We start from the raw sequence: 25,589 nt of genomic DNA, 5'->3' as shown, positions 1-25,589 counted from the left end.
CCTGACAGCAATGAGTACTTTGTTCTAATTGTTTCTGAGGCTGAGCAGAATTCTGGTTCTGTGAGATATCCCTATAAACTTAATTATAAATAGCTATGTAGGTTAAATAATTCAATTTCTCTTTTTGCTGGAGTGAGCTCAACTGGGTTCCATTACTTGCAACCATAACTCCTAACTAGTAAAGCCCTATATTTAATCAAAACCAAAGACAATTCATCAATGAGCTTTTATATTCACACAATCCTACCATTGTAGAAGTATTTTTTGCTTTTATTTATATTATTACTTGATCACGTACGATTTTTTTAACGACCTTATTTGTAGGCCATGTGCTTTTTGCATGATTAAGAGACCTATAGAAACTGAGGCACAAAGCAAGACAAAGACTTATCAAGGGTCAATATCAGAGCTGGAAAGCATATCAAGGTGTTATGATTTTCGGTTATTCATGAACATTGTTGTCTCAGCCCAAGATGGGGTCCCTTGCCTTTATACTAGCGATTCTCACTGATAGAGATGGCTGGTTTAAAAAGCCAAAATGTTTCCTCTAACCACCTGAGTGACAAAATCTATAAACCTAAAGCTACTGTTATAGCATTTGAGTACAGTCATTCTGAGTCCAGGCAACTGATACAGTCACTTCATGAAGCATGGCATTTAGTAGTTAAGAAAGCACAATTTGTACAATCAGAAGATGTCTGAATCTTGTTTCTATAACTTTCAAATGTGTGGTCTTAAGCAAGTGATTTAATCTCTGAGGTTCAGTTTTCTCATTTGTAAAACGAAGATATAAATACCTTCTTAGCTGAACTCATAGAGTTTCTGTTAAGATTAGATGGGGAAAAGGGCTTTGAAAATTCTAAAATGCTGAACATGTCCTAATTCTTTTGATTTCTTAACAAAAGAAAAGAATGGACTTTGTTCTTCTCCTATTGTGTATTTTTTGAGGGTATGCCTAGAACATAGTAGGTGCTTAAAAAAAGGTCAAGTTACTCATTGAAAGTTTCTGGCATTTTGTCAATGAGAAAAGGATCATGCAGATGATATGCAAATATCATTCAGTAGTCAGGATAACATAAATTAAAGAACCAGGTTTCAGGGGTTCCAAATCTGATTCTATTTATTACTTACTAGTTCTATGATCTAGGACAAGTTGCTCTATTTCTTTGAGTTTCTCTTTCCTCATCTGTAAAATAAGAGTAATAATAGTATTTTTCTCATAAGATTGTTGTGAGGATTAAATGAGTTAATTTGCATAAATTGGTAGGAAAATGGCCAAGCACAGAGTAAGCACTCCTAGTATTAAATAAACTAGCTTATGCTTGGCTCTTAAAAGGATGGTGCGCACATAATAAGTTTGTAATAAATATTAGCTGCTATTATAATCCATTGCATAGACTCTGGAGATAAGAGACCTAGCTTGTCCTAGCTATTTCTATATGAGGCCCTGTCATTTCAATCTAATGATACAATACAAATGCTCTTGCAATACTGTATTACTTTTGTCTTCATGTCCCTGTCCTGGTTTGCTATCTGTGACAGGAGCTGCTTTTAACAGCTTTGTAGACAAGTTTTCTGGGCCCTGCCATAGCACATGTAATTGCAGTTTGGCCAGCGTTGGAAAGCAGGTGACTAAGGAATGGTCACGTTAGATAGGAGACAAAGGGGTTATTGGTGATAAGCTAGTATTTGATCATTGTATTTGAATTTGCTTTAGTTCCAGGTTTAAGCTGATTCAGGAAGGAAAACAACCAGAATCATTATCCTTTGCAGTTTCTATGAGAATGTAATCAGTTTTGGTCTGTTGAAAAATATTGTTTGCTTTTCTCTATGGCTTTGATCATAGTAATTCACAATTCCAGTATACACAACCTTGAATCATCTATTTAAGTAAAGTAACAGATTTTCAACTGACAAATATCAAAACACTATTTGTGATTCATTAGGTAAAGTATACGAATTTCTACTAATAACTCCACTTTGCAAGGTATAACGATGCTGCCTCTTTCTTCCCGTTAATTTACATTTTAACTCAGTCAGAAATTAAAGAAATTTTTAATGTTTACAGATTGATTCATGATACTCTAAGGAGTTAGCTGCCCTGGGTCAGGGTGGAACCTAAGGGGTGGGGGCCTTTTCTCAGAGACTTGTGATATAGGTCATACTTCTCTCAGGGGAAGTCATGTACAGGAAGGCAGTAGCAAAAGAGTGTATGAATCCAACTATAACACATCCTCAGCTCTACCCCCGTGTGGCTTCACTGTCACTCATGCTCAAAAGCAGTGGCCAGGAAATGATTCTAGAAAATTTATCCTAATTTTCAGACAGAGCTAGTCCAACCCTAACCAAAGTTTTCACTTAGCTACACATAATCTGTTTCTCTGGGGACAGGGGATCACTTGTTGAGGAGGACTGATCACTGAACATTCTGGTGTGGAAGAAAGAACTCTAACAAAGAATGATGGCCCCATATTTCTCTGCATCTGAATAGCTGAATGACCTTGGGCAAGTCACATCAGGTTCAGAAGACAGGTTCCTCTTCTGTGTAACAGAGCTAATCATGCACACTCTGCTTAATTCCAAAAGTTGCTACGAAAACTGACTGAGGTATTATACGCAAATATTCTTTGTGAACTCCATTGTCCTGTGCAAAGATCACTGCTGTCGGAACCCAAAGCTGTAGAGACATCACAGAGATAGGGTGAAGGCACTCCCCCCGCTCTTTTTGGTTAATCCAGAGAAAATACATGGATATGATGGCAGTTGTTCAGTGTTTCACCTCTCCTAGATTTGAACTCTACAGGGAAGCCCTGCTACTATGAAGGATAACAGTGATCTCAAGTGTGTCTTTTGGCTTTACTCTGATTTCCCCAGAACACTGCATTCTTAAAGGTCCACAAGTGACATACGTACTCTGACTGATGGTCACTTTCCCTTTTGGCAGCTCTTGATTTCCTCCTCAGTACTTGGCAAAGCCAAAACAAATATGAGCCAAGATTCCCTGTACATTGCCACCTACAAATGTGTTTTTCAGCAACAAATGCTGCCCAGGACATTTCCAGAGTAGGACAAAATAGGGCCCTTCTGCTGGGGAAGCATAAGATGTGGGTGGGAAGAAAGGGGTCTTGCTGAAATGATTCCCAACTTTTGACCTCTGCTTCACATGTTTTGAAACCTTTTAAATGTGGAGTTTAAATTCTGAATCCTACATGTTATCCCTGGCACCTGAACTTGGGGTCAAATATCCTTAGGCATTTTGAAAAGTAAATAGCACTATGCAGATGATACCAGTAATTAACTGTTGCCTAACACCTGAGAAGCAATATAACATTGTTTTGTGTCAAACACAGCAGGGTTCAAGTTCTAGTCCTACCTCAGTACTGTCATCTTAAAATGGGAATAATGACAAACAATAATACTTTCCTTGCAGAACTGTTGTAAGGATTACAAACAATATCTATATTGGCACATAATGAACAAATTTTTTTTTAAACATTTTTTTTAAAGATTTTATTTATTTATTTGAGACAGAGAGAATGAGAGAGAGAGAGCACATGAAAGGGGGGAGGGTCAGAGGGAGAAGCAGGCTCCCTGCCGAGCAGGGAGCCCGATGTGGGACTCGATCCAGGGACTCCAGGATCATGACCTGAGCCGAAGGCAGTCGCTTAACCAACTGAGCCACCCAGGTGCCCCCATAATGAACAAATTTTTAAGATATTCCTTGTTACATGTTTTCTTTGCATTCTTTTGTTTGTTTGTTGTTTTCACAACAAATTGTCAAGAAGGAAATTATTATCTCCATTTTACAAAAAAAGTAAAAAGGTCTGACCTGGGAGATTAGCCAGAGGTCATGTAACATATAAATGGAAGTGGAAAGTACTTTTATTCTTCATCAAATGTAATTGTAAAACCTGTTAGAAAATGCCTTGCTATACCATAGATTCAATACTGCTTTTGGTTATCTAATGTTGAGTCTGCATGCTATCGATAAGCAGGGCCTTTCACCAGAGCATCAGAGAGGCAGCTGAGGCCTAGTGGTAAGAGGTTAGTTGTTTTGTGATAAAACAACTAGAGTCATAGTACTGGACCTGCCCCCATCAGCTGACTTTGGACAAATTATTTAATATTTCTGAGCCTCAGTTTCCCCCTTTACAAAATAGAGATAACACCTACTCACCTGGTATCTTGTGCAAAAGTAATCATTAATGACCTGTAATGCATCACAGTGGGCTCCTAGTTAACTATCATTGTTAGCGGTCAAATAGCAGAGGTGTGGACAAACCTCTCTCTCATACTACTTTTGTAATCTGCTTGCATTTAACATTTTATACCTATAGTTTGGTTAAATGGAACATTTAGAGCTCTCAGTTCCAGTGCCCAGTAGAGTGCCTGGCATATAGTAGGAGTTCCACACATTTGTTAAACAAATGAAAAATTAATAAATGACAATGCACAAAGAGGGGAATACTGCCTGGTAGAGGAGGAAGACTTATAAGATATATTATATATATTATATATATAATATATATATATAATACCTGGTTTATGATAAGTGTTTTTGGAAGAGATAAAAATATAATGTTATGTAAATTATGATGAACAAATCCAGTAATGCTTCCCAGAGCACTCAATATTTCAGCTGTGTTATGAAAAATATGTTGAATTTGGTCATGAGGGAAGGAAGGGAATAACATTTTAGTAAAAGTAAACAGTATGACCCAAAGGTAGGCAGACCTGAGAGTGTAGGATATGTTCAGAGGGAGCCCGGGAAGTCTGATGTGGCTGAAGAGGTGGGTGGTTGATAAGAGAACAAGATGGGAGAAAGGGCTACAGAGAAGCATTAGGGCCTAACTGTGACAGACTTCGAAGTCTAGGCTACAGAACTTGGAGTTGAACCTGCAGGCCAGAGGTTGCAGATTGGCAGCCCACAAACTAATTCTTGTCCGTAGACATGTTTCTTTGGGGGGGGTGGGGAGGGTGTTGAAAAGAATTGGCTTACACGATGTTTTTAAACTAATTGAATTAGTTACCAACTTCTTTAAAAAATTCAGATTTCACATTAAAGTCTAGAATACTGTTCTTGAAAATAATGGAACATCTGAAATACTGAAGCTGCATTCTTGCCTGGCAACAACCAGTTGGAGTTAAGTGATAGCTGCCCCTTTTGGATGGGGCATGTACTCTCTAGTTCGCCACAGCCTCCACCACCCTACCCTTTATGTATCTCATACCAGGTTCTCTTCATTCACTTTTGTTACTCATGAGGCATTTGGGTTTGAAACTCCTGTTGTAGGGGCACCTGGGAAGCTCAGCAGATCAGGCTGACCCTTGATTTTGGCTCAGGTCATGATCTCAGGGTCCTGGGATCCAATGCGTGGGGCTCCACGCTCAATGGGGGTCTGCTCAAGGATTCTCTCTCCCTCTATTTCTGCCCCTCCTCCTGTTTATGCTTTCTCTCTCTCTATCTCTCTCTCAAATAAATAAATAAAACTTAAAAAAAAACCCCAAAACCCTGGTATTGGCAATTGAAGTTTACAGAAGAGAGGAGCAATGAGAAGAGTTATCCTTTTAGACATAGGCCTATGATTCTGATTCTGTTGAAGATAGCCTGGAAGAAGGTAGTCAGGGGAGGAATTAGGGCTGGATCTGTGGGAAAGGATAAAATGAGATGGAGGCTCCAACACTGAGGAGCAGGAAGAACATATGAGCTGTGAAAGTAATCCTTTATAACCATCTAAGTGGAAGAAATAGCAAACAGCTATTTTGTTACCACAAAACATCAGAGAGAAGAACTCTGAGGGTTTATTCATAAGCTTCACTCCTCATTTCTAATGCAACTCAGATGTTTTTAGATGATTCTTCACTCTCCTTCCTAGACTCTGAATAACTCCCAAAGACAGAGTCCACAGTGTCTTATTTATCAGTGAATCCCAGTGCCTAGCACAGAGCCTGGCAAGCAGTAAGTGCTTAGTAAATACTCATTCAATACATGAATTGGAGGGATTCTCTACTTTACTTGTAAGTAGAGGAAAGTTTTATTACATGCTGAAACCACAGGGGTTTTGGTAACCCTCTCCCCACCCCTCCAAGCCAAACTCCTAGTTTGAAAATAGAATTTTAATTTTGTGGACATAGAATCCATCCTTTTATTCGACAGTATTGATTGAGCACTGACCATGTGCCATGCCAAGCTGAGTTTTAAAGACTTGAGGATGAACAAAACTCACATGGTCCATGTTCTCAGGAAACACACTTACAGTCTGGTGAAGAAAGAAAATTTTAAACAAGTAAATGCACAATTGATATTAATTGTATTTGTGAGAAGTCCTCCAAAAGAAAAATACTGGGTACTATTAAAACATATTAAAAGGTGGGTGAGTGAGGAACCTGAGCTAGCCTAGGAGGTCCAGGAAGTCTTCCTGGAAGTTCTGTATGCATAGGCATTAACTAATGAACAGGGAAAAGGATGAACCAGCATTTCAGGTACAAGGAACAGCACATGCAAAGGCAGGGGGGACTGTCAGGCATTTGAGGAATTCTGAATAAAAGCGGTGTGAGTGGAGTTCACAAAGCAGGAGGAAAAGAAAGGTAGAGAGATATTAGATCATGTAGATTTGATGTTTAAAGATTTGGATGTTTATACTAAACAATGGAAAGCTAGAGACAGAGTTTAAGTAGAAGAATAATATGACCAGATTCAACTTAAAAAAAAACCATTCTAACAAACATATGTTGACACGTGATTATTAACGAGGGTCTAAAGGCAATTAAGAGGAAAAAGGATAGCTTTGTTTTTTTTTTTCAAAAATGGTGCTGAAAAATAGGACATCTATATACAAAAGAAGTGGATATCCATACATAAAATAACTCAAAATGGATTATAGACCTAAATAAATGTAAAACTGAAAACTATAAAACTTCTAGAAATCAAAACACAGGTTTTTAAAAACACAGTTTGAGATCTTGGGTTAAAAAAGATTTCTTAGGTCTTAGAAAGTAAAAAAGGGTACAAAAGAAACTTTTGGGATGATGGGTATTTTCACTATTTTGATTAGGTGATGGTTTCACGAGTATATGCATATGTCCAAAGTTATCAATTTGTACAACTTCAAATATGTGTAATTTATTTTATGTCAATAATACCTTAATTATGCTGTTTTAAAAAAATCCCTCTGGAATAGAAACTGCAGACATAGACCCACATAAATATAATCAACTGATTATTGACAAAGGAGCAATGGCCATACAATGAAGCAAATACATTTTTTTCAACAAATAGTGCTAGAACACAATGAATCTAGATAGACCTTACACTCTTCACAAAAATTAACTCAAAATGGATCACAGATCTAAATGTAAAATGCAAAACTACCCTAGAAGATAACATAGGAGAAATCCTAGATGACCCTGGGTGTGGTGATGACTTTTTAGATGTAACACCAAAGGCAAGGTCCATGAACAAAAGGAATTGATAAGCTAGACTTCATTAAAATTAAAAACTTCTGCTCTGTGAAAGACAATGTTAACAGAATGAGAAAAAAGTACATACTGGGATAAAATATTTGCAAAAGACACACAAATAAAGGACTGTAATCCAAAATATACAAAGAACTCTTAAAATTCAACAATAAGTAAACAAACAACCAGATTAAAAAATGGGCCAAAGACTTTAACAGACACCTCACCAAAGAAGATATTCAATGACAAAGAAGCATATGAAAACATATACTCCACAGCATATGTCATCAGGGAAATTCAAATTAAAACAGCAATGAGATACCACTACCAGAACTACCAAAATTTGGAGCACTGACAACAGCAAATGCTGGTGGCAATGCAAAATGGCACAGCTACTTCGGAAGATAGTTTGGTGGTTTATTACAAAACTAAACTTACTTTTACTATATGATCCAGGAATCATGCTCCTTGGTATTTACCCAAGGGAGTTGAAAACTTAAGTCCACACAAAAGCCTACACACAATACTCATAGCAACTTTATTCATAATTGCCAAAACTTGGAAGCAACCAAGATGTGCTTCAGTAGATGACTGGATAAATAAACTGTGGTATGTCCAGACAATGGAATATTATTTGTTACTAAAAAGAAACAAGCCATCAAGTTATGGAAAGACATGGAGGAAACTTAAATGTCTATTACTATGTGAAAGAAGCCAGTCTGAAAGGTCACATATCGTATGATTCCAGCTATTTGACATTCTCTGGAAAGGGTAAAACTATGGAGATAGTATAAAGATCAATGGTGGCCAGGGAGTGGTGGAGGGAATAAATATTTGGAGACAGGATTTTTAGGGCCATTAAAATATATTGTATGATACTGTAGTGATGGATACATGCCATTATACAATTGTTCAAACCCATAGAATGTCCAACACCAAGAGTTAACCCTAATGTAAACTATGGACTTCGGGTGATTATAATGGATCAGTGTAAGTTCATCAGTTGTTACAAATACACTGCTCTGGAGGAGAATGTTGATTATGGGGGAAGCTATGCATGTGTGGGTGCAGGAGGCATATGGGAAATCACTGGGCCTTTCTTTGTTTTGTTGTGAACCTTAACTTGCTCTAAAAAATTAAGTCTTAATTTTAAAAATCCCTCTGGCTGCTCAATGCAGAACTGACTTCTAGGTAAGGAAGAGTGAAAAAGACAGAGACCATTTACCGTGATCCGGGTGAGAAAGGGAAGTGCCTTGAACTAGGTTGGCAGTAACTGAGATGAAGAAAATTGGGCAGATTTGTAAGATATTTAGGAAATAAAACCTACGGGAGCTGGGAGAATGTCCACCATTTTCCAAAGGTCAGTTCATCCTGGCTTTCCAAAGCAAGGAGCTAGGAAAAATTACAGTAACAAAACTCCCTTGAAATTGAAGAGGAAGCCAATGGCAAAAACTTACCTTCACCTCAAATGTCCTGAGAGGACACCACTGGTTGCTAATTTGGTTGCAGTTTCTTAACTGCAAAGAAAAAGGAGAAGGAGAAGAAGGAAAATAAGAAGAAAAAAGATGGTACAGGCACATAATTTATGTAATAATCAACAGTGTCTCTTGATCTTTTTTAAAGCCATGGGAAGAAAATAAGATGAGAAGGGAGATCAGAGTTTAAATTCAGAATGAAGTGGATGCCCTATTATGTTCACAGTAGCTAGTCTTTCCTGACAAAGATATAAATGTTGATAACACCCCTTTTAAAAATAAAACATAACTGTGATTCTTTAGATTTGTGGAGTGCTTTCCTGTTTACTAAGTTGTTCCATCATCTTCTCTAACTACCACTTCAGTCTTCTAAGGCAGGTATTATTGGCCACAATTTTCTGATGAAAAAACTCTGAAGACAATTTTGGCATTGTAGAAGCAACATGAACTTTGGAATCCTTCAGACCTGGGTTTAAATGTCTGTCGGGCTGCCATTTATTTAATGGGCAACTTCAGAGAATTATTTCACAACTTAATTTTTTAAGGCTTCTTTACCCCTATCCATGGGTCATTTCACTACCATTAGCACTCCCTCCATGTACCCACCCCTCTATTGGGTGTAAATAAGAAGAAAACTCAAGTTAGTCACAGCACTCTAAATTGTCAGTGTCAGAAAGACCATCCAATCCAGCCTCTACCTTCTCCCCCCATTTCACAGAGCAAGAAATTGAAGCTGAGGAATTGGAAGAGATTCATTGTCAGTCTGTAGACAGTTCTCCTGTCTCTGAGACCTATGTTATTTTCATTCGACTTTCTCACCAGTCCAGCTGACTCAATTCCCTTTGAAAAATCCTAGTTAAGAGTTTTGGTGGAACTAGAGGGTGTGATGACTATTCAAATAAAGTTTTCAAAGTATCTGCGCATTTCAATTACATATTCCTGTTTCCTATTATAATGGGGAATTGAAAATTAGCCTTGTTACAATTTGACATGTCTAAGAATAAGGCTGCTTCTTTACCATAAGGGGTGATTTGTGAGATTCCTCACTAAAAAGGGCAGGGAGGGGTGTATTTGGGATATATCCAGGCAAGACTGAAGCCATTAAAATACCAGGGGATAATTTTCACCACCTCAGGTAAAAAGCTTCTTAGGTCTTTGCATTCTGGAAGGTTCATTTATAACTCTTGCCCAAGTGCCCTTGACATTGATTAATCTAGCTAAAATAGCAATGAGATGGAAGACTAGTTTAGGTTCTACTAATGTGGAACAAAGAACAAATTTTGTCCTTGTTTCAACGTCTTCATCTGGAAAATAGAGCTGATCATACCCAGTCTTCCCTGCCTGTGGGATTAAGTTACCTCCTTTGGTCAGGGTAAGTAAATGCCCATGATGCTTAGCTGTGAACAAGGTAAGTCTCTGTGGAAGCCTGTAAAAAGTAGAAGAGATCCACACAAAAATCTCCACCAACATTTTGGGAGAGACAGACCCTGCCCAAATCTAGAGGTGTAAGAAATTTAAAGGCCAGGGAGGCCCAGGGCCCCTGCTGACACAAAGGGAAACCTCCTTTCCCATAGGTCTACCTTGTCACTTCTACTCTTCCATCCCCATCTGACTCTCCATCTTTACAGAAGGACTATGTACCTCCTCCATAAAGGAGCAATTGCAATATCCCACTTCAACCCCCACTCCTGGCTGTCCACCAAGAAGAAGAAAAGCAGTCATATGTAGCTTCCATTCCTTGAATAGTGCAGTTTGCAAGCTTAAAATATGCAAGGCAACTTGGAAGAGCAAGAACACCGCTGCAGAACCCTGGACAAAATCGAGGTCCCTGTGTACATGACCAACGTTTCTGGTGTTTGTGTGTTTGCCTGCTTATCTGGGTGATTTTGCCTTTGCACGCTGGATAAATGAGAAGTGTACGTTTAGAGGCAATTAGACAGGAAAACAGGAAGGGAAGAGGGTAGAAATGACCTCTGATTATTAGGCAGAGGGTTCCTAGAGCAACTGGCATCATGCCACAAGGCCCAGTCTACCCCTACGGAGAAATTTGAAAGGTTTCAGCAAGTATCAGCTGCCTTGGCCATAGCTCCTTCCTCAGTTTGTAGGAGACCCTCCCGTCTGTGCTTCTGTCTGCTTTTGAACACATAGTCCCTCTCCTGACGCACTGGTACTCCTATCGCCCCTACCTACTCCCTTCCCCCTCAGACACAAGCAGAGTCTGTTTTGAGATTGGACTTCGGAACCAAATCTGCAAGGGCTGGCCTTCGGGAGCTCCGCTTAGCCCTGTCTTCAAAATAAAGCTCCGGGTTAAAGCTTCAGCTCTGGCACCTCAAGCCTGGTCCCGGAAAGTAAGAGGTATTCAGGGAGCTAGGGCTCTCCTGGGCTACAGCAATCCACTCCTGCCTTCACCCACGCTGCGCCAGCACTCATTTCTCCAAAGCCACCCGGCGTTAGCGCGCCGTGAGAGGAGGGGAGAAAATGAAAGGGGAGGGAGAAAGGAGGTGGGAAGGCAAGGAGGCCGGCCCGGCGGGGGCGGGACCCGACTAGCAAACTGTTGCATTTGCTCTCCACCTCCCAGCACCCCTTCCGAGATCCCAGGGAGCCAGCGTTCTGGGAGAGCTGGAGGGTCCCGAGCAAACCGGGAGGCAGAGGAGGCAACAGAGGAAAGCGACGGAGCTAGCCGCTCCAGTGCCGGACAGGAGCTGAAGGGACGTACCGCGTCAACCCCAGCTGGGCTCCGGCGACAGCGAACGCTTCTTGCAGCGCGGTGGCTTGAAGCCGCTGCCCCAGAGCTGCCCTTTCCTCTTCGGTGAAGTTTTCAAAAGCAGCTAGAGACTCGGAGGAAGCGAGGAAAGTGCCGGGTAGGACTGACGGCTGCCTTTGTCCTCTTCCCCTCCACCCCACTCCCCGCCCTGTGTCTCCTCTCCTGTTGCTGCCTCGGCCCGCTCCTCTCTGCCGGTCCCCCTACCCCCGCCCCAGTCGGCCCAGCGCGGCCAGCCCGAGTTTGCAGAGAGGTAACTCCCTTTGGCTGCGAACAGGCGAGCTAGCTGCACATTGCAAAGACGGCTCTGGGGAGCCGGGCGACCAGCGAGCCGCTTCAACACTGCAGCTGGGACCCAGGTAGTTAGGCGGTACGCGGGGCTGGCCCCCAGGTTCCCCTCATTCCCTTTCCATCTCCTGCACGCAGCAGCTACATTCCCCCCCCCCCCCGCCCTCCGCGCCCTCAGTTTGCAGGGCCAGAGACCAAACAATGAAAGGGCAGGGGGCAGTGAGGGCTTCAGTCGACAATTAAAAACAAAAGCAAAAACAACCGAACCAAACAAAACAAACCTCCAAACCCAAAATAAAACAAAAAGAGAATAACCCGGTTCCTATTTGCACCTGCTTCAGTGGACACTGAATTTGGAAGGCAGAGGGTTTTCCTTGTTTTTGTTTTGTTTCCTTCAAGACTTGGGCATCTTTTGACTCAACCCTCCCAAGATTTCAGGAACAGACTGTGAGCCTAGCAGGGCAGATCGTGTCCAGCGCGTGTTTTCCTGGGCAGGAGACTTCGAGGCTGTCAGAGTGCTGTTGCGTGGTTATTCCTGCAAGTTTCCTTCCCAGGAGCTTCCCGCAGGTGGGCAGTTAGCTGCAGTGACTACCGCATCGCAGCCTGTTGAACTCTTCTCAGCCAGAGAAGGGGAAGCGGAATAAAGGAATTAGGCGGAAGAGTCAGCCAAGCTCAAGAATGGAGGTACAGTTAGGGCTAGGGAGGGTTTACCCCCGGCCGCCGTCCAAAACCTATCGAGGAGCTTTCCAGAACCTGTTCCAGAGCGTGCGCGAAGTGATCCAGAACCCGGGCCCCTGGCACCCTGAGGCAGCGAGCGCAGCACCTCCCGGCGCCCGTTTGCAGCAGCAGCAGCAGCAGCAGCAGCAGCAGCAGTCGCCGCAGGAGATCGGTCCTCGGCAGCAGCAGCAGCAGCAGCAGCAGCAGCGTCAGGGTGACGATGGCTCTCCCCAAGCCCAGAGCAGAGGCCCCACAGGCTACCTGGCCCTGGACGAGGGACAGCAGCCAGCCCCCAAGGGCCATCCGGAGACCGGCTGCGTTCCAGAGCCTGGAGTGGCTTCAGCCACCGGCAAGGGGCTGCAGCAGCAGCAGCCAGCACCACCGGACGAGGATGACTCAGCTGTCCCATCCACGTTGTCCCTGCTGGGCCCCACTTTCCCGGGCTTAGGTAGCTGTTCCACCGATCTTAAAGACATCCTGAGCGAGGCCGGCACCATGCAACTCCTTCAGCAGCAGCAGCAGGAGGTAGTAGTATCGGAAGGTAGCAGCAGCGGGAGAGCGAGGGAGGCCGCTGGTGCTCCCACCTCCTCCAAGGACAGTTACCTAGGGGGTAGTTCGACCATCTCGGACAGCGCCAAGGAGTTGTGTAAGGCAGTGTCGGTGTCCATGGGCTTGGGTGTGGAGGCATTGGAGCATCTGAGTCCTGGGGAACAGCTTCGGGGGGATTGCATGTACGCCCCGCTCCTGGGAGGTCCACCCGCTGTACGTCCTTGCGCCCCGCTGGCCGAATGCAAAGGTTCTCTGCTGGATGACGGGCCAGGCAAGGGCACCGAAGTAACTGCTGAGTATTCCCCTTTCAAGGCAGGTTATGCGAAAGGATTGGATGGCGACAGCCTGGGTTGTTCGGGCAGCGGTGAAGCAGGGGGCTCCGGAACACTTGAGCTGCCATCCACCCTTTCTCTCTACAAGTCTGGAGCACTAGATGAAGCGGCAGCTTGTCAGAGTCGCGACTACTACAACTTTCCGCTCGCCCTAGCCGGGCCGCCGCCCCCTCCGCCACCTCCCCATCCTCACACCCGTATCAAGCTGGAAAACCCGCTGGACTATGGCAGCGCCTGGGCGGCTGCGGCGGCACAATGCCGTTATGGGGATCTGGCGAGCCTGCATGGCGGGGGTGCAGTGGCACCCAGCTCAGGCTCACCCTCGGCCACCGCCTCCTCTTCCTGGCACACTCTCTTCACAGCAGAAGAAGGCCAGCTGTACGGGCCCTGCGGCGGGAGCGGAGGCGGCAGCGCTGGTGAGGCAGGGTCTGTAGCCCCCTGTGGCTACACTCGGCCACCTCAGGGGTTGGCAGGCCAAGAAGGTGACTTCCCTCCACCTGATGTGTGGTATCCCGGCGGTGTGGTGAGCAGAGTGCCCTATCCGAGTCCCAGTTGTGTCAAAAGCGAGATGGGCCCCTGGATGGAGAGCTACTCCGGACCGTATGGGGACATGCGGTAAGTTTCTCCTAGACATGTCTTTGAATGTAGAGTTAGTCGGCGTTCCGGGGTATCTCTCCTCTCCTACCTGCGGGAACACTCTACCCCTGCAAGAGCTCAACAGTGTTCCATAAAAAGGGCCGTTCTGAATCTGGAGCCTTCTGGGTACTCCTAGCCTGCCAAAGATAAAACCATTGTGCTCAGAACCCCCACTGTGTGCACCAGTCCCCACCACTGAGAGCCCTGGGTGCTGGAGTGTGCCCTTCCAGATACCTTAATAACACCTCCCCCATCTCCAGCCTCTTAAAATCCTGAGTACCTCATGGTGCTCTATGTCCCAAAGGCTCCAAACTTAAATCCAGTAGTAAGAGCCACCTTCAGAAATAAAGCTCCTAAGTCCTCCAGTACTTTTTCTCATCCCTCTTCCCAAATCCGAGAACCTAGACAGGAAATATGGGCAGTTTCACCTCTTAGAGTGTGTTAGGGTTTGCCCTCCAGCCTGTGGCCTGTCTTGGCAGGTTAAAGGCAAAAAGACTGGCCCAAACTTTTCTCAGTTCGCCTCCTCCAAAGACATAAAATGGAGGTGCCGGATTAGGGAAAGAAGGTCTGAGTTCTCTGGGTTCTGAGGGACGCTGTGTGAAGACAGGGTGAAATTCCTTCCCTGGCAACAACTGAGGAGTTGCCCCAGAGTTGGAAGTCAGCAGAGAGAATACAGCCAGGCAGGAGTAGAGCAGGCAAAGGTAGAGGACAACTTTCTTGGTAAACACTGGGCAGTATTTGCTCTCACAGGTTGACCATACTGGACGTAACTGCTTGGGTCGGTCTTCTCTTGTAAAGAGTTTATTTTCTCTATGGAGTACAGCAGATCCACAGTCCCCTACTTCAAGTTTGCATCAGATCCATAAAAGAGGATAATGTTCTTTTAATGAATAATTTAGCCAGGCTTGAGTCTGACTTATAAAGTGTTGGAAATTTTTTTTAAAGAATTTCCTGCTATTCCAGTGTGCTCAGAAATTGCTTTTGGGAGGGAGGAGTGAGGTTCTTCAATATATTCCTTCATTTTAAGAATATGCTTGCATTTTTTTTATTAAAGTATAGTTGAAATACAGTGTTATATTAGACGTGCTTGCATTTTAAAACATGAGCTGCTACCTCTAACAAACTTAGTTAAGAACTGTTAGGGACCTATGAGCCATAATTTTGCCCATGAGTTTTAATTAGGACATGAGAAAAGTGGTGGTCAATTTCACCTTGCTTATTAAAAATTCTTCCTACATTTGTTGAGCTTCTTGGAGATCATGTTGAAGATTCTCCCCCCTCCCCACCCCAACAAAGATACTAGTTTATCTCCATGAGGGAGGGAATACTGACCAAGGAACTAACTCCTCAGGTGTGCTGGGTACTTATGTCCCCTTGGAGTTGTGTCTTGTTATGTTTTGCTTTAGCTGTTTTGTTTTATCTGTGACTTTTCCAAAATTTCTTTGTTAGCCTTAACATCTTTGGCGACTTAAACCCAACAATTTGCCTCCTTTCACTGATGCTTTTGTTCTTGGAAGGTTGATAGAACAGTGTTAGGACAGAACGAGAAGGATAGGATTTCATAAAGTATTATTTTTTGGGCTATTGAAGAAACAGCTTCTTACCAGCCTTCACATCCTAGTATTAGATTTTAAGTGTTTAGCTTACAGGATTTTCAAAGGGTTTATTTATATCATCAAAATGTTTTCCAGTTAGTTTGGTTTTTAAAAAATTATTTTTGCAATGTGGTTATACCGTGGAATTTTTCTTTGTTTTATAAGAACAGATTTACTTGGTAGGGTTAATTTTTTTCCCCTAGGGTTGTTGCTAGTCAGTTCTACTGTGAACTTTTTTGAGGGATGGGGATGTCTCAGGTGCTTCTTGACATAACCATGATGTTAAACTGGAACCTTTTCTCTTCCGCACACCCTCCCCAACAACTAGCTCAGTTAATAGGGAGGAAATGAGCAATTCCACATCTTTGTTAAGGGATGGGTTTCTTTTTTTGAAGATTTTATTTACTTATTTGACAGAGAGAGACACAGCCTGAGCCGAAGGCAGACACTTAATGACTGAGCCACTCAGGCGCCCCAAGGGATGTGTTTCTTTGAAAATATAACCTGAGAATTTCAGGAAGTAGATATAGAAAGCAAAAAGTTCTTCCCATGAGGTGTGCAGTAAGCTAGGTTATTTTATCCCAGGTCTTAGTGGGAAAATTTCTCTGTTAGAAAGACCTGCTTAAATTAATGACCTTAACTAGTGAGAATTTAACAGTACCCAAAGAAAGTAAAAGATTATTAATCTTCCCTGGTTTGTGGTTGCAGCACTGGCTATGAGAGTCTAGTGAAAGGGAAAACTGGCATTCCTGTCTTGTGGGTTGACAAAGGATTTTCATTTCTAGGATATAGAAAATCGTTGAGTCAGTTTTTTGAAAATTTATCAATTTCATCAAAATGCGACCAACCCCAGTCTAAAAGTTGACATTTTCTTACTTTATCTTTCTTTCCCTCACTTTGTTGGGGCACAATCTGGTGAAAGGCAAGGGATTTTTTAAGCCAAAGCCAGAGCTTCCACCCTGTCTGTATTGCATGCATTATGTGCTAAATTTGAGTTAAAAATCTAAAAATTCTAGAGGCTTCCAATAATGTCGGATTCCTCCTTTCCCAAGTGTGTGTGTGTTCATACACATTAGTTAATTGGGGGGGGTTAACTTTAGTAACTTTTGGAATAACTCTATGTTCTTACACATCTTCAATGTTTCTGCTCAAAGGAGAGAGGTGGAAGGAGAGAAACTGAGGGTGGTCCTTTAAAAACAACAACAACCCCCCACAACAACAACAACTTAATTTAGCATGTGCTTTGAACAGAAGGAAGAATAAAAAGTGATGGGGCTTCTGTACAACCCTGATGATATTTAATGGAGCTGTCTTCTTTCAGAGATCAAACAAGACTACAACTTTGTTAATTGACCACCTGCCCACTTGCCAGAAGTAAGACCTTTTATATTCCAGCAAGCAGCACAATAATATGAAAAAATATTCTTGGGAGCTGAGGCCCAAGGAAGCAAGTGCCAGAATAAGAGTTGGGATTTAGATTAATTATCTGGATGCAAAAAGAATTTTTCTCTTGGTAATTTATTCTGATCTTTATAATAGGTAGTATTTTTGTAGTGCTTTGAGATTGGCAAATCCTGCTTTTTCCCCTCTTAGTTATTTAAAAAGAAGGCATTTTATTAATCCCCTTTCCATCTCCTCTTCCCTCTTTAGTTATCAAACAAGTTTTTATGACTATTTTGCAAGGAGCGTTTTTTTTTTTTTTTTCCTAACGCAGAATTTTGCTTTGGGACCGAGATAGTCTGACGCTTTCTGTCCATAGTCCTTGAGAGTCAGTATGTTGGAAAGAAGCATCCTTTCTCCATTGTCAGCAAATAACTAGTGAGTTATGTTTGAGTACCAGTGATCAGAACCAGAGGATCAAGTAGCCACACTGGGTGGGACCCCATTTGGAAATATGTGCAAGATGTACTGATGGAAGGCTCCTCTTTGTTGTCCACAGAGTATCTCTTTTAGCTCGGCCAAAGGTTAACATCAGTAAAAGATATTTTCTAAGAAGCTTGTAGCCTTCCAATTGCAGGGTCACTTTGGGGCACTTTCTTGCCAGGGCTAATTTTACCTCATCAGAGTTCCATTCTTTGAGTTGTAAACTTTGATATAATATATTGAATTTGCTGGCACATTAAATTTTCTTTTTTTAAGTGTTTTTCTTCCCTGTAATAATTTTCTCCTGTGGTGTACATATACACATTTAAAACAATGAATCCTTAGGATTCTGACTCCTACTTGTACTGTGACTGCTCTTGGTGGGATTATGAGTTGGAGTTAGGAACCTGGACACTTTTGTTATTTTTTTTCCCCATGGTGGTACAGAGACCACCAGTTTCATTTGGAAGTCTGCTCAAACAGGGAACAGAATGTAGGCTGGGAGTGGCAAGCAAGGGACTTATTTTATAACCAAACCTGAAATCATGATTCTGAAAAATGAAAAGCAAACAAAAATCAAGTTTTGTGAGGTTGGTCAGAGAGGGAAAAGGAAACTTCTCCCCACCCCCTACCTCCACCATTTTCTCTTTGTCTGCAGCTTCTTCAAGTGCTGCCTGTCCCGGATTTTCTTTCATTTCTCTCTTTTCATGCTTTTAACTAAATGGAAACATAGACATTTCTTTCTACTTTTCGGGATATTTTCCTCATTACACCTGTGGCGTGCTCCTAAAGATTTTTTTTTTTTTTTTAAATCTGGAAAGTAACCGATCAGATCAACGCCAACCCCTCTCTTAGGGCTAGATGACTTGAGGGGATTGCAAAATTAATAGCTGGGCTTTTTTAGCCTCAGGTTAGAGCCTGATTCAACAGTTGCTGAGGGAACTGAACTAGATGGCTTGAGGCCTTGGTGATTTAATGAAATATTTTGCCAGCCCAGCCGCTGTCTCTCTCTTTTGATCTCTGTCTCTGTTTACTGGCCATTTTGGCAACCTTTTCTCAAAGCCTGAAAATAACCGGACCCTCACTGAGACTGTGCTGGGTCAGACCTCCACCACACTTTCACAAGCAATACCTAAATCTGTGTGTGAGGATGCTTGTTCAAAGTGTCTGGCTGGGCTAATAAATATGCTGATGCTATGTAAAGTAATCATTTGAAAACAAAGAAAGATATTGAAGAAACTGTTCTACCTCAGACTTCCCCTACCAGCATTCCATCAAGTTCTGAAATGTTGAATTCAGAGTTAAGTTATCATCATCTTAAACACAAAGCTCACCTTTTTATTTTTTCATTGCTTGTAATGTAACTACAGTTACCAGTATGGGTTGGCATTTGTCATATTGAAGAGAATTATGAAATCTTGCATTTAGAGCACCCTTTTCAAAGAAAAGACCCAGTGTCTTATAGTTTACTGGCTAAAGCATAAGTTTGAGTAGGCCAAGAGGATGCTTAGCAAACGAACAACCCTTTGCTAATTGAGGGTATAGAAATAGTTGAGTTTTCTATTACATTTGTTTACCATGTGGAAAAACCTCTCTAGAGCAGCGCTTCCCAGCTTTTTTTCTACCAGCTTCCCACCCGATAGATGTTTTAGATTGGTGCTCAGTAAGGGCTACTGTCAGTGGCTATTGCTGGAAATGACAGGACTGTGAATTAGGCACAATTCCTTGCACACTCATGGATGCTGCCACCCTTTCTCTCTTAAACCATTTCCTGCTGCCAACCTGCAGGTCACATTAGGGTTGAGAGTGGCTCATCCAGATAAGCTTATAGCTCTAAAGTGCTGGTTACCTGAGCATGCTGCCAATTTAGATCAGGTAGTACTTGAGTTTTATTCTATTTTTTTAATAACAGCTTTGGTGAAACATAATTCATTTTCATCCAATAAAAGTGTGCAGTTCAGGATGCCTGGGTGGCTGTGGGTTAAGCGTCTGCCTTCGGCTCAGGTCATGATCCCGGGGTCCTGGGATCCAGCCCCATATGGGGGTCCCTGCTCCGCCCTCTGCCCCTGCCCCATCTCATGCTCACTCTCTCTCTCTCTCAAATAAATACAGTATTTCAAAAAAAAGTGTGCAGTTCAAAAGTTTTTAGTGTATTAGTATATTCAGACTTGGGAAACCATCACCACTATTTTAAAATATTTCAATCACCTAGCGTCACCCGCCCCCACCACCCCGCCAAACACTGAGCAACTATCAACCACCAATCTACTTTTGGTCTCTATGGGTTTGCTTATTTTAACATTTCATTTAAATGGAATCATGCCATATGTGATCTTTTGTGACTAGCTTCCTTCATATAGAATAATACTTTCAACGTTCATCCATGTTGAAGCAGGTATCAATACTTCATTCCTTTTTATAACCAAATAATGTTCCATTATATGGATGTATCACATTTTATCTACCTATGCATCACTTGAACATTATAGTTTCCACCTTTGACTTCTACAACTGATGCTGCTATGAACATTTATGAAAATTCATACAAATTTTTTGTGGGTGTGTGAACATAATATTTTTAATTCTTTTGGGTACATACCTAAGAATGGAGTTTCAGGATCATATGGTAACTCTCTGTTTGACCCTTTGAGGAACTCTCAAACTGACTGCACCAGTTTACAATCTCACCAGCAATATATGAGGGTTCCAGTGGTTCTACATCATGCCAGTACTTACTGTCTTTTTAATTATAGTTGTTCTTAGTGTGTGTGAAGTGGTATCTCAAAATGGTTTTTCATTTGCCTTTCTTTAATGACCAGTAATATTGACCATATTTTCATGTCCTTATTGGCTGTTTGTATATCTTTTTTGGGAAAATCTCTATCCAGAATCTGTGCTCATTTTTAATTGGATTATTTGTCTTTTTATTATTGATTTGCAAAAGTTTTTTAATGTGTTCTGGATACAGGTCCTGTAACAAATTACGATTTGTGAATATTTATCACATTCTGTGAATTGTCTTTTCATTTTCTTAATGGTACCCATTGAAGCACAAACATTTTGAATTTTGATAAAGTCCAATCTATTGTTTTCTTAGGTGGCTTGTGATTTTGGTGTCATATATAAGAAGGCTTTGACTAATCGAAGGTCACAAAGAGTCACACCTACGTTTCCTTCCTAACTGTTAAGTTTAGGTTTTTGACCAATTTTCAGTTTTTATATAACTCCTAAGATGTGAGTAGGGGTCTAACTTCATTCTTTTGCATGTAGCTATCAACAAATGGTGTAGTCATCACAACACCATTTGTGGAATCTTTCCTCATTTAACTGTCTTGGCACCCTTTGTATAAAATCAGTTGACTATAAATGTGAAGTTTTATTTCTAGACTCTGAATTGTATTCCACTGCTCTTTTAGCAGTACCACACTGTCTTAATTACTGTAGGTGCTTGGTAAGTTTTGAAATGATGAAGTGTGAGTCCTCCAACTCTGTTCTTTTTAAGATTGTTCTTTTGGCCTTTCTGGGTCCCTTGAATTTCTGTATTAATTTTAGGATCAGTTTGTTTGTCAATTTCTACAAAGAACCAGTTGAGAATCTGATACAGGTTGTATTGAATCTGTAGATCAATCTGGGGAGTGTTGCCATCTTAACAATGTTTAATCTTCTGATCTGCGACCATGCGATTTTTTAATTTATTTAGCTCTTTCTCAACAGTGTTCTGTAGTTTTAAGAGTATAAATTTTGTACTTTTGTTAGATTTTTTCCTAAATATTTTAATTTTTAATGCTATCATAAATGAAATCATTTTCTTTATATCCCATTTAAATTGTTCCCTGCCAGTATATAGCAATAGAACTGATTTTTGTATATTGACCTTGTATTCCGCAACTTTGCTAAAAGTACCTGAGTTCTGAACATGTCTGGGACTTAAGAGGCACGTTCCTGTCACTGTACTAAAGTTAAAGCATACTCTGTCTCAGCCTATATGAAGGCCACATAGGGACACTCTTCTCAATTTTCTTTAGCTGTAAATTGAAATTGGTATGAATTCTGGATGAATAGAAGAATGCCTCTAAAATTATCAGATCTTTAGAGAACAGTAGGAAAGAAACCTAATAAGGTTTATGCGGTTAATAGTCCCCTTTTAGTATTTGGATTTGGAAACTATTAGCAAGGAGATGAGGAATTAATAATTTCTACACACAAAACTAGCATGGAGAGGTAACAAATGCAAACTAGGCCAAAGAAATAACTAGCTATATCTGGCTTATGTTTAGGTTTGTGTAAACAGCTGGAGTCATAATTTTATGTTTTTATGTGTTGTCCTTTGGATACAGTAAATGCCACCACTCTTTCTGGTGTGTATTTCTAGATGAGGAAATGGTTCATTTACTCTCATATGATTTGGGCTTCTTTTCGTGGATGGACTCTCTAACCATGAAGCAAAGATACAATTTACCTATAAAGGGACTGAAGTTTGGCCTCACTAACACTCTAGGCTAAGGGTCGTATCTAATTAGCTCCAGTTATTGTGTCTTGATAATGGTGCATAAACGGCAGGCCACTGAACAAAAGGTCCTATCATGACCTGGCTGTCTTTACAAATGACCCTATTAAAGTGATTTTTTTAAAAGTACACATCAATCAACCACTTTTCATTAAGCGCCTGCTGTATGCCTACCTGTGTGCTATAAGGAGGTTAGGGTAAAAAGGACACAATTCAGAAGAATCTTGAGATCACTACCCTCAATAAGTTTATAACCATTAAAAAAACGACATCAACAACAACAAAAAACAAAACAGAATGGCAACACTGTGATGCCAGTATGATGAGAGATGCTGGATTGTATGGCACAGCTTTTTTAAAATGCAGGCATTTGAAAAAGAAATGGATCAGTGTGGGCTGAATTTGGTCAGCAGTATTACCTGTGGTTGCCTCTTATTCTTTATGGATTCACTGGGGACATGATTGAACTCTAGCAATAGATTATAGGTCTTGATGGATATTTCAAACACCAGGAAGTGGGACCTCTGTAAAGGTAATGACGAGCGAGGGGTTGAAATATATATTTCTGGTTTTTCAGAAGTACTACCCCAGTCAAGGTAGTTACTAGTTTCTTCCTCAGTTTCTTTGGTTATATTATTGTACATGCTGGGAACAAGTTTTGATATCTGTAATAATATGAGGAATTAATTAAAATTGAGGGTGATTTATGGGCCTATTTTTGGTGTGAGAGTCAATGAAGGTATCTAGTGTGGTGGTTAAATTAAGAATTATTATTCTGCTCTCAGGGTTTCCATTGATCATGGTGGCTAGCTTTGAGGTTCTGTATGAATGGGATTTCAGGGTGTTAGTTAAAGGGAGGGGAGGGAAGTGAGAAGTACAGATCAAACAATTCTGGGAGTAAGGGGTACATGAAAGCTTTTTTTTTTTTTTTAATAAGGGCTTTGTTGAATTAGATGATGTAGCTTTTTGAAATGGCCCACCCTTTTAATCATGGATTCTGTTTTCTGTGGGTTGAGTAGATTCTTTGCTTGTGGAGGTGTAGTCCCACAATCTGGCCGCTAGGGGGACTGCAAGTGTCCTGCAGCAGGAATTCCCTGGGAATGGTTGGCCTCCTTTGTACAGGCTAACTTGAGCCAGAGCCACCTACTACCAGACAATAAATAAGTCATTGTGGTACTTAGTTTTTTATCTGGGATGTCGCTTCCCAAAGTGCAAAAAACCATTTTTAGTAACACTGATTTCTTAATACCTTTTTCTGAATGTGAAGCTGGGAGCAGTGACCTTGGATATATTCCCGTAGTACTTTACAGTTTACGGATCAGTTTCATATCCCATTCCTGCATTTCATCCTCTTTTCTTACCCTGTACGTGTAGCCGGGTTTTAGGTATAATACTCTTCATACTTTTATTCTGTTGTTACTCCCACTGTACATACTATGGTCAGAGAGGTTAGGTAACATGTCTAAAGTCAAACAGCTTCAAAGGGACACTGCTAGGATCTCCATCTCACTCTTTCTTCCTCAAATCAAATGTTCCTTTTTTTTAAATCCCACATCTCTCTCACGTCATATTCAGGAAGTCGGAGATTCAGAGAGGCAAAGGAACCTTAATTGGTATCAGTAATAGAAACTGGTAAAGCTTGTAAGGCTTTTGGGTCTCTTATTTACTCACCAGACTGAGTTTGGTGGATTGGTTTGTATAAGAGATCTCGGTGCGAATAACCTACCATCTGACTTTATAATCTGCATTTATTCAACAAATACTTATGGAGCACTTATTATATTGCCAACTTCTATAATAGACACCAAGGTACAACAATGAACAAGGCAGACAAAAATTCCTCCTTTTATGGAGTTTACAGTGTAGTGAGAGGAGATGTAAGTGTCACGAAGAACAGCTTAACAGATTGTGGGAGATAGAGATTCACTGTGGGAGAGACTATTTTATATTTGTTGCTCAGAGAAGGCCTTACTGAGAAGGTGATACTTGAGCAGAGACAGGAAGGAAATGAAGAAGCGAACCACAGAGTTACCTGGGGTTAGACTATTCCAGATACAAGCAACCCCCGGTACAAAGGGCCTGAAATAGGAGCTCACTTGCTGTGATGGAGGACAGCAGGGAGGCCTGTATGGCTAGTTTAAGTAAGTGGAGAGTCATATGAGATCAGAGTTAATGAGGGGCATCACAGGTCTTCATTAGGACTTTGGTTTTTACTCTGATATGGGGATTCATTGGAGGGTTTTGAGCAGAGAAATAATGTGGTATGACTTATATTTTAACAGAATCCTTCTTCTTCATAACATCTGCCACTTTTTGATAGTACATGCACTTGTTTGCTTACTTACTGTCTATGTGCAGAAGAGACTGGAGGAGCAAGGGGGAATCAGGGAGATGAGACCACCGCAGTGATCTAGGTGAGAGATGATGGTGGTTTAGACCAGGGTGGTATTGGTGGAAGACATGAGAAGTGGCTGGATTCTGGATGTGTTCTGATGGTAGAGCCGATGGCATTTACTGACAGATTAGATATTCATTGTGAGAAAAAGGGAGGAGTCGAGGCTGATTGCCAGACTTTCGATCTGAGCAATTTGAAAACTGATTACCATTTACTGAGATGGTGAAGACTGTTAAGCAAGAGCAGTTATTGTGTGAGGCAGGTAGGAATCAAGAGCTTGATTTTGGGTTTATAAAGCTTCACTTGAATGGTGAACATCCTGATGGCTTCCTCTCATTTTTCACGCAGTGTCCTCACCTTTCCTGTTCTTCAAGATTAATTGGGATTAATTAGATTAATTAGATTAGATTAGATTAAGATTGATTAGAGATCATGTAGGCCTTTGGTGCCCTCTCCTCTCTCCCCTTTTACTTGATGAAAGCCTAGGAGAGGGTAGAGGCTTATCCAGGGTGAAACAACAGGCTGGCAATAGAGTTAGAACATAAATTCAGTTCTCCTGGATCCCGACTCAGTGCTTCTTTTCTCAGTGTTATTCTGAAACCTCATTTGGGGTAGAGAGTGTGCCTTTTCTTCTTACCCCAACTTTAAACCAGGTAATTAAACTAAGTAGTGAATAAAAAACCAGGACACCACACAAATTGGCTGCTGCCTCCGATCAAACCAAAATATTATAATTATGTTAAATAACTTGCCCAAAGGTCACACAGCTGGGAAGTAGCAGAGCTTGTGTGCACACCCAGGAAGTCTGGCTTATAACCACAAGGTTCTAACCACGGTGTAAAACCAGCAGCTTCTCAGATGAGCCAGCCATTACTGCTCCCATCCTAAAAGACTGGTTACTGGGATGACCTAATTATGTACTGCCTCTGTTACAGTCTACTGATCCTCACCAAGCAGCTGAGTGCCTGGGGATTAAAGTGGAGGTGGAGGGACACAAAGAAGGTGGTGGAATG

At 41.6% G+C, this 25,589-nt stretch overlaps 1 protein-coding gene across 1 annotated transcript in view; it reads left to right on the top strand.

Annotated features, from left to right (window-relative positions):
* Window positions 1-11,494: 11,494 nt before the first annotated feature.
* The window catches only part of AR (androgen receptor), a 184,303-nt gene continuing 170,208 nt past the window's right edge, over window positions 11,495-25,589 (top strand). The window contains exon 1 of the mRNA XM_081808772.1: window positions 11,495-14,195. Within this exon, the coding sequence (XP_081664898.1) occupies window positions 12,661-14,195 (1,535 nt within the window). The 5' untranslated portion in view covers window positions 11,495-12,660. The remainder of the gene's footprint in view (window positions 14,196-25,589) is intronic.

This window comes from Leptonychotes weddellii, chromosome X (assembly GCF_054177405.1).
Source record: "Leptonychotes weddellii isolate Sample4059 chromosome X, ASM5417740v2, whole genome shotgun sequence".
NCBI classification, from domain to species: domain Eukaryota; kingdom Metazoa; phylum Chordata; class Mammalia; order Carnivora; family Phocidae; genus Leptonychotes; species Leptonychotes weddellii.
Note: the sequence above shows the minus strand (reverse complement) of the source record. Positions and strands in the feature narration are given on the sequence as shown.